Source organism: Oncorhynchus clarkii, chromosome 12 (assembly GCF_045791955.1).
Source record: "Oncorhynchus clarkii lewisi isolate Uvic-CL-2024 chromosome 12, UVic_Ocla_1.0, whole genome shotgun sequence".
NCBI lineage: Eukaryota > Metazoa > Chordata > Actinopteri > Salmoniformes > Salmonidae > Oncorhynchus > Oncorhynchus clarkii.
Window position 1 is genome coordinate 29,102,138 of NC_092158.1, and position 14,438 is coordinate 29,116,575.

At 44.1% G+C, this 14,438-nt stretch overlaps 1 protein-coding gene across 1 annotated transcript in view; it reads left to right on the forward strand.

Moving 5' to 3' along the window:
* The window catches only part of LOC139422993 (gap junction delta-2 protein-like), a 28,407-nt gene extending 14,340 nt beyond the window's left edge, over positions 1-14,067 (forward strand). The window contains exon 2 of the mRNA XM_071174529.1: positions 12,474-14,067. Coding sequence (XP_071030630.1) covers positions 12,474-13,329 — 856 coding nt within the window. The 3' untranslated portion in view covers positions 13,330-14,067. The remainder of the gene's footprint in view (positions 1-12,473) is intronic.
* The last annotated feature ends 371 nt before the right edge of the window (positions 14,068-14,438 follow it).

Consider the following 14,438-nt stretch of genomic DNA (forward strand, 5'->3'; position numbering starts at 1 on the left):
GATGGGTGTTGCCATCGTAACCAGTGAACTGAGATAAGGCGGAGCTTTACCTAGCATGGACTTGTAGATGACCTGGAGCCAGTGGGTCTGGCGACGAATATGTAGCGAGGGCCAGCCGACTAGAGCATACAAGTCGCAGTGGTGGGTGGTATAAGGTGCTTTAGTGACAAAACGGATGGCACTGTGATAAACTGCATCCAGTTTGCTGAGTAGAGTGTTGGAAGCAATTTTGTAGATGACATCGCCGAAGTCGAGGATCGGTAGGATAGTCAGTTTTACTAGGGTAAGTTTGAAGGCGTGAGTGAAGGAGGCTTTGTTGCGGAATAGAAAGCCGACTCTTGATTTGATTTTCGATTGGAGATGTTTGATATGGGTCTGGAAGGAGAGTTTAGAGTCTAGCCAGACACCTAGGTACTTATAGATGTCCACATATTCAAGGTCGGAACCATCCAGGGTGGTGATGCTGGTCAGGCGTGCGGGTGCAGGCAGCGAACGGTTGAAAAGCATGCATTTGGTTTTACTAGCGTTTAAGAGCAGTTGGAGGCCACGGAAGGAGTGCTGTATGGCATTGAAGCTCGTTTGGAGGTTAGATAGCACAGTGTCCAAGGACGGGCCGGAAGTATATAGAATGGTGTCGTCTGCGTAGAGGTGGATCAGGGAATCGCCCGCAGCATGAGAAACATCATTGATATATACAGAGAAAAGAGTCGGCCCGAGAATTGAACCCTGTGGCACCCCCATAGAGACTGCCAGAGGACCGGACAGCATGCCCTCCGATTTGACACACTGAACTCTGTCTGCAAAGTAATTGGTGAACCAGGCAAGGCAGTCATCCGAAAAACCGAGGCTACTGAGTCTGCCGATAAGAATACGGTGATTGACAGAGTCGAAAGCCTTGGCAAGGTCTATGAAGACGGCTGCACAGTACTGTCTTTTATCGATGGCGGTTATGATATCGTTTAGTACCTTGAGCGTGGCTGAGGTACACCCGTGACCGGCTCGGAAACCAGATTGCACAGCGGAGAAGGTACGGTGGGATTCAAGATGGTCAGTGATCTGTTTGTTGACTTGGCTTTCGAAGACCTTAGATAGGCAGGGCAGGATGGATATAGGTCTGTAACAGTTTGGGTCCAGGGTGTCGCCCCCTTTGAAGAGGGGGATGACTGCGGCAGCTTTCCAATCCTTGGGGATCTCAGACGATATGAAAGAGAGGTTGAACAGGCTGGTAATAGGGGTTGCGACAATGGCGGCGGATAGTTTCAGGAATAGAGGGTCCAGATTGTCAAGCCCAGCTGATTTGTACGGGTCCAGGTTTTGCAGCTCTTTCAGAACATCTGCTATCTGGATTTGGGTAAAGGAGAACCTGGAGAGGCTTGGGCGAGTAGCTGCGGGGGGGGGGGAGCTGTTGGACGAGGTTGGAGTAGCCAGGCGGAAGGCATGGCCAGCCGTTGAGAAATGCTTGTTGAAGTTTTCGATAATCATGGATTTATCGGTGGTGACCGTGTTACCTAGCCTCAGTGCAGTGGGCAGCTGGGAGGAGGTGCTCTTGTTCTCCATGGACTTCACAGTGTCCCAGAACTTTTTGGAGTTGGAGCTACAGGATGCAAACTTCTGCCTGAAGAAGTTGGCTTTAGCTTTCCTGACTGACCTGAACAGTTGCATATCGCGGGGACTGTTCGATGTTAGTGCAGTCCGCCACAGGATGTTTTTGTGCTGGTCGAGGGCAGTCAGGTCTGGAGTGAACCAGGGGCTATATCTGTTCTTAGTTCTGCATTTTTTGAACGGAGCATGCTTATCTAAAATGGTGAGGAAGTTACTTTTAAAGAAAGACCAGGCATCCTCAACTGACGGGATGAGGTCAATGTCCTTCTATAGTGCATCTATAGTGCCACAAACTGATCTAGTGCAGTCATCTAAGGTTGCAGTGACTTTATATTCACACAGCTTCTAGTAGCAGTCAAAAATTTGGACACACCTACTCATTCAAGGGTTTTTCTTTATTTTTTACTATTTTCTACATTGTACAATAACAGTGAAGACATCAACACTATGAAATAACACATATGGGATCATGTAGTAACCAAAGAAGTGTTAAACAAATCCCAATATATTTTATATTTGAGATTCTTCAAACACCAATAAGAAGAAGAGACTTGCCATTCTACAACTATATGCCATCCCATCTAGTTTGTGCGACGTGGGACTATCATTTGTATTTCAACAAGACAAAGACCCAACACCCCTCCAGGCTATATAAGGGCTATTTGACCAAGAAGGAGAGTGATGGAGGGCTGCATCAGATGACCTGGCATCCACAATTACCCGACCTCAACCCAATTGAGGTGGTTTAGGATGAGTTGGACCGAAGGAGAAGCAGCCAACAAGTGCTCAGCATATGTGGGAACTTCTTAAAGACTGTTGGAAAAGCATTCCAGGTGAAGCTGGTTGAGAGAGTGTGCAAATCTGTCATCAATGCAAAGGGTGGCTACTTTGAAGAATCTAAAATCTAAAATTTATTTTGATTTGTTTAACACCTGTTTGGTTTCTACATGATTCCATATGTGTTATTTCATAGTTTTGATGTCTTCACTATTATTCTACAATGTAGAAAATAGTACAAATAAATAAATTAGTAGGTGTGTCCAAACTTTTGACTGGTACTGTACATAAAGTTTGCATTCCATATTTCATGGCCTCATGTCCATAGGTTATTTTAGCCTGGGTTTGATGTGGTGCCATCTAGTGGTGTAGCGGGGCCATCCTTGAATTCAGCAACTAAACATTATCAAATTCATTATAGGCTAATCCATTGAGTCCATATACTGTACCACATCTGGAGTCAATTTGACTTATGGTTCATGAGAAGAAGATTTAACGAGCATGTTTAGCATTAGCATATGTGCTAACTTTCATCTATAGTGCAGCCATATTTGAATGCAGCAACTATTTATATATGGTTCATGAGAAGATTTGTTAAGTATTCTTAGCATATTTTAGCATATTAGCGTATGTGCTAATACACATCAACTAGTATAATATGGCCATCTTTGAATGGATCAACTTTAATTTCTCAAACTCTTCAGTGACTATTGTGATGAGTGCAAAGACCACATTTGTAGTGAATCTGACTTTTAGTCCATGAGAAGAAGATTTTTTATGATTATTTTAAGCATTAGCGTTGCATAGTCAAAAAGGTTCATTGTTCATGGTGTCCTTATTTTTTTTTGAGATATCAATGCCAAACTTGATATGGTTTGTCACAGTAATGTCTCTGATGACTTCAAAAAGGTGAATGTTGTCAATGAAAATTTAAATAATAAGAATTCAGACAATAACAATAACTTTGCTGTGAACCCCTATTGAGGCCTAATGAACACATGTGTCATGTTGATTATAGGTAGGTTAGGAGATAGAAACCATTCAGTCCTATTCAGTGGGAGTTTGAACAGACAGTTTGAGTAGTGTAATGTAGGTGTGGACGCGCATTGCTGGGCACGGCCCGCTTCACTGATGCAGCACACAGCAGGTGTTTGAACGATCATGACAATCACTCATATTGATAGCAGGACCTGGACCAGGCTGCACCAAGGGAACTGCTGCAAAACAAACTCACTCAGAGCATCTCTGTGACAACTTGACAGTGCAGAGACTCTTTCACACACAGACTCTACCTTTGTCGAGATATATATGGGAGAGTGGGATAGGTTAGGCCAAAGGGGTAAGTTGAGCCACTATTGTTTCTTTGAAACCATACAGAAAATGTATAATTCAACCAAATATTTAGGAAGAGGTAATCATTTCATGGGGTCTGTGAAGGGAGAAATCACATGGAAAAAGTTAGGTTAAAAAAATGAAACAAATTAATTTATTGTGATGCTTGTATGTAAACCAATGTATATCATTTTAAGATTGTTCTATACATCAGTTGGGGTCTTTCTAAGCTTCTATATGAGGTCCTAAACCTAGTGCATCCTTGTAGCTGTGTGGGCTAATATAGTCAAAATGTTTGCCATGGGGTAAGTGGAGCCAATAGTTGAGCCAATGCCAAGTTCAGCAAATGTAAGTGTTTTCTTCCCAGATGTAATGCAAGGCATTATTGCTGGGATATGAGGTAACAACAGGGCCTGGCTTATGTTAAAGGTGTAAAAAAAGTACAGTGTTTGCTAGGTGTTAAGCCTGTGTTAAAATCTGCTTTAAACGATTAAATAACAAAAAAAACCTGTTGTGATTGTGTTGAATTGTGTTTGGGAAATAACAATAGACATGGTAATATTTCATTCATTACAGGAATTTGTAGGCGGCATAACTTCGGTTCTGTGGCTTAACTTACCCCTTACAACCCCTAGGTTGTTCCAAGAGACCACTTTTTTGGACAAGCTATGTTTTCAAAACTGTAATGTTCTATGAATTCTGATTATTTCTATAGATACTCAACATCCTGAAATATGATGTCTTTGTTAGAAATAATACTATATTTCCCTTGACGGAGTGAAGCTGAATGTAAAAATGGCTCAACTTACCCCACTATCCCCTACAGAAGCTTGTCTTGTTCTATTATACATTCAATACATTGGCAGGACAATCATCTGCCACAGGTCTATATATTCTCACATTTCAAAGCCCAGAGATACAGTAGGTATAATAAGGGTCTTTGCCATTGGCTTTTTGGAACAGGACACCAATTGCTTCTCATCTAGCAGTGTCTGTCAAATGCCTTGCTGAAAATAAACATCAATACCCCTCACTTCATACAGACTAACCTCCATGTCCGGTCAAACCATCAACCATCTAGATTTGATTTGTGGTATTTGTATTTGGAATCTGTCGCTGTTAACCCTTAATATGAAGCCTGAAGAGCTGTCACTGCCAGTGAAGCAAGCCATCATTAGGCTGAAAAAACCCATCAGAGAGATGGCAAAAACATGAGGTATGGCCAAATCAACTATTTGGTTCATTCTTAAAAAGAAAGAAAGCACTGGTGAGCTCAGGAACACCAAAAGGCCCGGAAGACCACGGAAAACAACTGTAGTGGATGACAGAGGAATTCTTTCCCTGGTGAAGAAAAACCCCTTCACAACTGTTGACCAGATCAATAACACCCTCCAGGAGGTAGGCATATCTGTGTCAAAGTCAACAATCAAGAGAAGACTTCACCAGAGTAAATATAGAGGGTTTACCACAAGATGTAAACCATTGGTAAGCCTCAAAAACAGGAAGACCAGATTAGAGTTTTTTTTTTAAGTCTAAAAAACACCTGTACAGTTCTGGAACAACATCCTATGGACAGATGAGACAAAGATCAAATTGTTCCAGAATGATGGGAAGAGAAGAGAAAGGAAGGAACTGCTCATGATCTGAAGAATACCACCTCATCTGTGGTGGTGTGGCAGATAGCCTAGTGGTTAGAGTTTTGGGCTAGTAACCGAAAGGTTGCTGGATCGAATCCCCGACCCTGACAAGGTAAAAATCTGTTGTTCTGCCCCTGAACAAGGCAGTTCCCTGGTAGGTCGTATTTGTAAACAAAAATGAGTTTTTAACTGACTTGCCTAGTTTAATAAAGGTTCAATTTAAAAACAAATCTGTGAAGAATGGTACAGGTAGTGTTATAGCGTGGGCATGTATGGCTGCCAATGTAACTGGTTCCCTTGTATGTATTGATGACGTGACTGTTGACAAAAGCAACAGGATGAATTCTGAAGTGTTTAGGGCTATATTATCTGCTCTGATTCAGCCAAATGCTTCAAAACTCATTTGATGGCGCTTCACAGTGCAGATGGACAATGATCCAAAGCGTACTGCAAAAGCAACCCAATACTTTTTTAAGGCAAAGAAGTGGAATGTTCTGCAATGGCCAAGTCAGTCACCTGACCTGAATCCAATTGAGCATGCATTTCACTTTCTGAAGGCAAAATTGAAGGCAAAACGCCCGAAGAACAAGCAGGAACTGAAGATAGCTGCAGTAAAGGCCTGGCAGAGCATCACCAGGGAAGAAACCCAGCATCTGGTGATGTTTATGGGATCCAGACTTCAGGCAGTCATTGACTGCATAGGATTTGCAACCAAGTATCAAAACTCACAATTGAATTTATGAATGTGTTAGTTTGTCCAATTACTTTTGAGCCCCTAAAATGGTGTGTGTGTGGGGGGGGGGGGGGTACACATTTTTGTAATTCCTACACGGTTCATACAATAATTTTGACAAAACCTTTAAATTAAAGATGAAAGTCTACACTTCAGGCACATCTTGATTGTTTCCTTTCAAATCCATTGTGGTGTCGCCAAAATTATGCAAATTGTGTCACTGTCCAAATACTAATGGACCTGACTGTACATGAGAAAACGAGTGTGTTTGTTTGCTTGTGTTATTCCCTACATTCACGTGTGTATTGTAAGAGCAGGAGTGTGTAACAGTGTACTTGGCATGCATTTCACATCTGAAACACCAAATGCGTAAAGATCTCTTCCATTTTATTTTCAAACACAATGAAAGGTAGTGTAGCGTACACACTCACAGCTGCTCCAAACGGCCAGACGCACATGCCATCTTGCACAAACAAGGGATATACATGGATTATGCACACACACACACATCCAAGTACACACACATGCACATACATACGCAAACACACAAATACACACACAAACACGCTTACGCAAACACACAAACACACACACGCACAAGGCCCAGGTGGTGTGAGAACAGTCCTGCAGCAGCATGCTGCTCTATTTAATCTGTACCGCAGTAACACATGTTCTACCCTGTCTGCCTCTGCTGCCCTGCTAGGAATTAGTTCCATCACTATTTCCCTCCACTTCAGCAGATGTTTTCTTTAATGAGTCCAACGCGAAGGTACCCTCCCTCCGTGTTATTGGTCAACGTGCAATTACTGGAAAACAAACTGGATGATCTACGATTAAGACTATCCTACCAACGGGACATTAAAACTCTAATATCTTATTTCACAGAGACGTGGCTGAACGACGGCACAGATCATACAGAGCTGGCTGGCTTCTCTGTGCATTGGCAGGACACAGCAGCTACGTCTGATAAGACGAGGGGTGGGGTGTATGTCTATTTGTCAATAACTGCTGGTGCGCGATAAGAAGTCTCAATGTATTGCTTGCCAGAGGTAGAATACCTCATGATAAGCTATAGACCACGCTATGTACCAAGAGAGTTCTCATCAATATTATTCGTAGCCGTCTATTTGCCACCACAAACCGATGCAGGCACTAAGACCTCACTCAACGAGCTGTATAAGGCCATAAGCAAACAAGAAATGCTCATCCAGAAGCGGCACTCCTAGTGGTTGGGGACTTTAATGTAGGCAAACTTAAATCAGTTTTCAGGAAGCAAAAAGCAAAAACTGAAGCAGGAAATACCAGTGACTCGCTCAATACGGGAGTGGTCAGATGACATGGATGCTATGCAACAGGACTGTTTTGCTTGCACAGACTGGAATATGTTCCGGGATTCATCCAATGGCATTGAGGAGTATACCACCTCAGTCACCTGCTTAATCAATAGCTGCATTAACGAAGTCATCGCCACAGTGCCCGTACATTTCCCAACAAGAAGCCATGGATTACAGGCAACATCCGCACTGAGCTAAAGGCTAGAGCTGCCACTTTGAAGAATTGGGACACTGATCCGAACGTTTATAAGAAATCCCGCTATGCCCTCAGACGAACCATCAAACAGGCAAAGTGTCAATATAGGACTAGGATTGAATCCTACTACACTGGCTCTGATGCTCGTCGGATGTGGCAGGGCTTGAAAAATATTACGGACAACAAAGGGAAACTCAGCTGCGAGCTGCCCAGTGACGAGCTAAAATCTACCAGACAAGCTAAATGCCTTTTATGCTCGCTTTGAGGCAAGCAACACTGAAGCACATGAGAGCACCTGCTGTTCCAGACGACTGTGTGATCACGCTCTCGGTAGCTGATGTGAGCAAGGCCTTTAAACAGGCCAACATTCACAAGGCCAGATGGATTAACAGGACGTGTACTCATGCGCGGACCAACTGGCAAGTGTCTTCACTGACATTTTCAACCTCTCCCTGACGGAATCTGTAATACCAACATTTTTCAAGCAGACCACCATTGTCCCTGTGCCCTAGAAAGCGAAGGCAACCTGCCTAAATGATTACCGCCCCATAGCACTCACGTCGGTAGCCATGAAGTGCTTTGAAAGGCTGGTCATGGCTCACATTAACTCCATCATGCCGGAAACCCTACACCCACTCCAATTCACATACCGCCCCAATAGATCCACAGATGACGCAATCTCAATCGCGTTCCACACTGCCCTTTCCCAGTTGGACAAAAGGAACACCTATGTGTCCAAAAAGCTCATCACTAAGCTAAGGACCCTGGAAGTAAACATCTCCCTCTTCAACTGTATCCTCGACTTCCTGACATGCCGTCCCCAGGTGGTCAGGGTAGGCAACAACACATCTGCCACGCTGATCCTCAACACTGGGGCCCCTCAGGGGTGCGTGCTCAGTCCCCTCCTGTACTCCCTGTTCACCCACGAATGCATGGCCAAGCATGACTCCAACACCATCATTAAGTTTGCTGACGACACAACAGTGGTAGGCCTGATCACCGACAATGATGAGACAGCCTATAGGGAAGAGGTCAGAGACCTCCGAACCGTCACACATTAACATTGACGGGGATGAAGTGGAGCGGGTTGAGGGTTTCAAGTTCCTTGGAGTCCACATGACCAACGAACTATCATGGTCCAAATACACCAAGACAGTTGTGAAGAGGGCACGAGAACACATTTTCTCCTCAAGAGACTGAAAAGATTTGGCATGGGTACCCAGATCCTAAAAAGTTCTACAGCTGCTACAGCGCGAACAAAAAGGAGGTATTTGGACATCAATTATGGACATTATCGAACAAAACAAACATTTCTTGTGGAACTGGGATTTCTGGGAGTGCATTCTGATGAAGATCATCAAAGGTAAGTGAATATTTATAATGCTATTTCTGACTTCTGTTGACTACACACCATGGCGGATATCTATTTGGGTTGTTTCAGTTTCTGAGCGCCTTACTCAGATTATTGCATGGTGGCTTTTTCAGTAAAGCATTTGTGCAATCTTTTTTTATATAAATATGAACTTTATCGAACAAAACATACATGTATTGTGTAACATGAAGTCCTATGAGTGTCATCTGATGAAGATCATCAAAGGTTAGTGATTAATTTATCTCTATTTCTGCTTTTTGTGACTCCTCTCTTTGGCTGGAAAAATGACTGTGTTTTTCTGTGACTTGGCTCGGACCTAACATAATCGTTTGGTTTGCTTTCGCCGTAAAGCCTTTTTGAAATTGGACACTGTGGTGGGATTAACAAGAAGTCTATCATTTAAAATGGTGTAAAATACTTGTATGTTTGAGGAATTTTAATTATGGGATATCTGTTGTTTTGAATTTGGCGCCCTGCACTCTCACCGGCTGTTGTCATATCGATCCCGTTAGCGGGATCTCAGCCCAAAGAGGTTTTTAACAGCTTCTACCCCCAAGCCATAAGACTGCTGAACAATTAATCAAATGGCCACCCAGACTATTTACATTGACCCCCCACCCCTTTGTTTTTACACTGATGCTACTCTCTGTTTATTATCTATGCATAGTCACTTTACAAATGACCTCGACTAACCTGTACCCCCACACATTGACACGGTACCGGTACCCCCCTGTACAGAGCCTCGTTATTGTTATGCCATTTGCTTGTTACTTTTTTATTTGATTACATTTGATTTGATTTAGTTTATTTAGTAAATATTTTCTTAACTCTATTTCTTTGTTAATTGTTCATTAATGGCTTCTAAGTAAGTATTTAAGGGTAAGGCATGTGACAAATAACATTTTATTTTATTTGATCTTTCTCATTTTAAGTCTGTCTGTCTCTTACCTTTATCTAGGTTTATTTCACTTCTCACCCCCCCCCCCCCCCCACCCCACCCACACACACACACACACACACACACAATTCTTGTTTCTCTTACTCCCTCGACCCTCATGTTCCTTTCATCTCTTGCTCTCTCCTCTCTCTCTGAGAGAGGAGGTTCAAAAGGTGGTTGCTGTGGTAACCGGCTATGAAGAGTGGGTGTGGGGCTAATTTTAAAGACACACCAGGGTCTCCTTTGACACTTTGCTATTAAAAAACTAGAAGAGAGAGGGAGAGAACAGGAGATATGGAGGTGGAGGGAGGGACAGAGAGAGAGAGAGAGAGTGACAGAGAGAGAGAGAGAGAGAGAGAGAGGGGAAAAATGACAGCACGTGTTCAGCAGTGCTACAGACTTTAATTGAACAGCCACTGGTAGCTGCCTATGGCACGTAAATGGAGGCTATCTAAGCTGCTTAGCTACAGTGGAAATGGAGGTCTGCATCTTCTGAGGAACTCTACAGGCTAGTGGTCCAAATAAAGTGCACACACTCAATCAATGTCCCATTAAACACTTCCCCAATATTGTGTGCTAAATAATGAATACACAGAAAGGGAGGGAGAAAGAGCAGGAGAGACGGGGCATTGCTCCAGGGCAGCACTAGCAGTGGATTTTAAACATAGCTGATTTGGTTTAATTTGGTTTACATATCCACTGATGCCAGTGGAGCATATTGGAGTACATAAGGAAGCATAGATAAAGTACAGTAGCCTACAATATAATGCAGTTTAGATCTTGTGTGTCTGTGTGTGGATGTAGTAGTTCTGGGTAGATTGCGGAGGTGTGGGATTAGGCTCTCAACTCATGTCTCGAAAGGCAGAACTGTGAGGGAGAGAGCTCATGTCTTATCTGTCTAATGTTGAAAAATGAATGGAAATGCTGGCTGGATAGGAGACAGGTGGGGTTACGCTCAGCCAGCAACATAATGGATATTCATGCAGGGACCCACATGTTCATTATTCACAGTAATGACTGAGACTCTCCTTCTCTCCATCCTCTCCTTCCTTCCTCCTTTGTGTCTTAAATCTCAGCAACACACACAAACACATGCATACATGCACACACACACACACACACGCACACATGCAAACAGACACAAACACACACACATTTTAATGTGTAAGTCTGAATAGTTTTTCTGTGAGTGTGTTGTTCTCATTCAGCTAAGGAGTGTTGATGAGTGTGAAATGCCCTCTATTCGTGTGATATCCCCTCATCTTGCATACCCACTGGGCACACACTGGTTGAAATGGAATCAACGTGGAAAATTGGATTAGAAAAAAGTAATCAACCAGTAATGTTTTCATCTAATTTCAAACAGCGTTGTAAACATTGAAATTAGAGTAAAACTTCAATGTAAATACAATGACTTAATCTAACTATTAGGTTGTTACAGCAATCTCATTTCAATATAATCATCAGAACTATGTATATGTTGATATTACATTGAAAATTCCACATAAAATGTAAAAAATATTGTTCATACTATATTATATATACAGTATATTATTAGGTGGTTGAAATGATGTATGTTGAATTTTAGATTTGATTATAAATATTTTATTTTACCTTGTTCAAATGTTGATAGTAAAATGGTATATTGAAATCAACATTGTTTCAACGTCATGCTATCAACCCAAACAAAGAGGTATATTTAAATTAAATGTGAAGGCACAATCCAACGATTTCTGCCTGAACAGTGACTCTTACTGGTATATCAGGGGTAATGCACTTCAGTGAGACCATCCAGATGCTTACCTCTATATACCCTGCTTAACTTTGGAAACAACTGTGCTCATTTTAGCAGAGCTATCAACACATTTGGAACTTGATGAGATTCCATACTGATGACTTTAAAAAAATGATATGTATTGTCCACATTGATTCCACGTCACAATATGTTGACAAATTACGTTGAAACAGAGTTGATTCAATCAGTGTGCACAGTCTGTAGTGTGTTCACGTGAGCATGCTATTTAGAGAGCAACAACTCCACCCCTCCGTACACGCTGCAGCAGTTGAGGGATTCGTCCACACGCAAGCACACACACACACACACACACACACACACACACACACACACACACACACACACACACACACACACACACACACACACACACACTACTACACACATCTGATGAAACTTTCCCTTGGTGTGAGAGCTACTTTTGTCTCTATTGATTTGCTATGGTTGAGCTGAGGTACATAAGAGCAGCCTTTATTGGCTTAAGACAAATGATGTCACTCTAACTCACACATAATAAAAGTCAAATCCAACATGCAAACACAGTGCCGAGGCACTTTTACTGAATTATAATAGACCAGTAACATCATACAGTATACTGTACTGTATGATGTATCACAGTATCACAGTACTTACAATGATTCTTTGTTCTGCTCTGTGACAAATTTCTTACAGGGAAATTTTACACTCCTGATAACACAACTGAAATTCTGTATTTTTCTTCTTCCCCCCTTCCTTCTCCCCTCTTTCTTTCTCTCCAGGATCCTGCTGACTGTAGTAGTGATCTTCCGTATTTTGATAGTAGGTATAGTGGGTGAAAAGGTCTATGAGGACGAGCAGATAATGTTCATCTGCAACACTATGCAGCCGGGCTGCAACCAGGCCTGCTACGACAAGGCCTTCCCTATATCCCACATCCGCTTCTGGGTCTTCCAGATCATCTTGGTGTGTACGCCCAGCCTATGCTTCATCACCTACTCCGTACACCAGTCCGCCAAGCAGCGTGACCGCAGTTACTCCATCCTACACCCCTACATAGACCACGGTCACGCAAGTCACCACAGTCGTGGAGGCGATCACCACGCCCGCAAGCTGCGCAACATCAATGGCATCCTGGTGCAGAACCCCGACAGCGGCAAGGAGGAGCAGGACCTGGAGGTCAAGGAGATCCCCAACGTGTCCCGGGGGCTCACGCAGGCCAAGAGTGCCAAGGTGCGGCGGCAGGAGGGCATCTCCCGCTTCTACGTCATCCAGGTGGTGTTCCGTAACGTGCTGGAGATCGGCTTCCTGGCCGGCCAGTACTTCCTGTATGGCTTCAACGTACCAGGGATGTTTGAGTGTGACCGCTACCCCTGTGTGAAGGAGGTGGAGTGCTATGTGTCACGCCCCACAGAGAAGACGGTGTTCCTGATTTTCATGTTTGCAGTGAGCGGCATCTGTGTGCTGCTCAACCTGGCCGAGCTCAACCACCTGGGCTGGAGGAAGATCAAGACGGCCGTCAGGGGTGTTCAGGCCCGCAGGAAGTCCATCTGTGAGGTGCGTAAGAAGGACGTGCCGCATGTGTCCCAGGCCCCCAACCTGGGCAGAACTCAGTCCAGTGAGTCAGCCTATGTCTGACAGAGGTTCCTCCACATGGGGGGACGTGGACTTCTGGACCAAGCAAGCTTTTTCTGGGGAGGACAAACACTTAGCCCAGCTCCCCCCACCCTAAGGGGCACTAACTCTATGTACACTGCAACATTATTCAGGAGCGCAGAGGGACCTCACATGGACATATTGGAGGATTATTGGAGAGAAGAGCTTTTTGGACTCTACAAGAGAGAGAAAGTACGTCAAGGGCAGTTTTGTTGCTGTTACTAAAGTTAGATTTTAACTGTAGTGGGAGTTGCGCTCTGAGTCCTAGGTGACACTAGGTGCCTTCCAAGAGAACACACTGGAAAAAGAGGACATAGGACTAATTACTGTAAGAATATGAAATAAGGACAGTTAAATAAGAAATAAGTCTCACCTAAAAGGTGCTATCCTTTGCTTTTGCAACATAGTCCCTTAATTTCTTTATGTATGTGTGCATATACAAGAAGGTATGCCTGCACGTGTGTGTGCGACAGATAAAGCAGTGTGTATGCCTTTGTGCTGCAGAGTCAGAGCAGGGATGATGGGCGAAGTTGAGTTGCTGAGGGAATGAAAATAACTTTCTTTCAGTTATTTTCCTTCCCTGCGGCAGCTCCAATGTAAGGAGGAGCCAAGCAGAGGTGATGCACCTTTAAAAAAAACCGTCAAAAATCAACACTAAAACTATACCTCAGCACAAACTGGAAACCTCCTCTCCCCATCTCCACTCCCCCAAGTAGCACCCCCTCCTCTACCCACATCCCCACTAGCATCCCCTCCTCTCCCCGTCCCCACTCCCCCAGTAGCACCCCCTCCTCTCCCTCTCCCCACACCCCCAGTAGCACCCCTCCTCTCCCCTCCCTGTCCCCACACTAGCACCCCCTCCTCCCCCCACTCTCCCACTAGCACCCACTCCCGCTCACCTAATAGCACCCCCTTCTCCCCCCACTCCCCCACTAGCACCCCCTCCTCCTCCCACTCCCACAGTAGCACCCCCTCCTCCCGCTCCCCCACTAGCACCCCCTCTTCCCCCAGCTCCCCAACTAGCACCCCCTCCTCCACCCGCTCTCCCACTAGCACCCCCTCGTCTGCTCGCTCCCCCACAAGCACCCCCT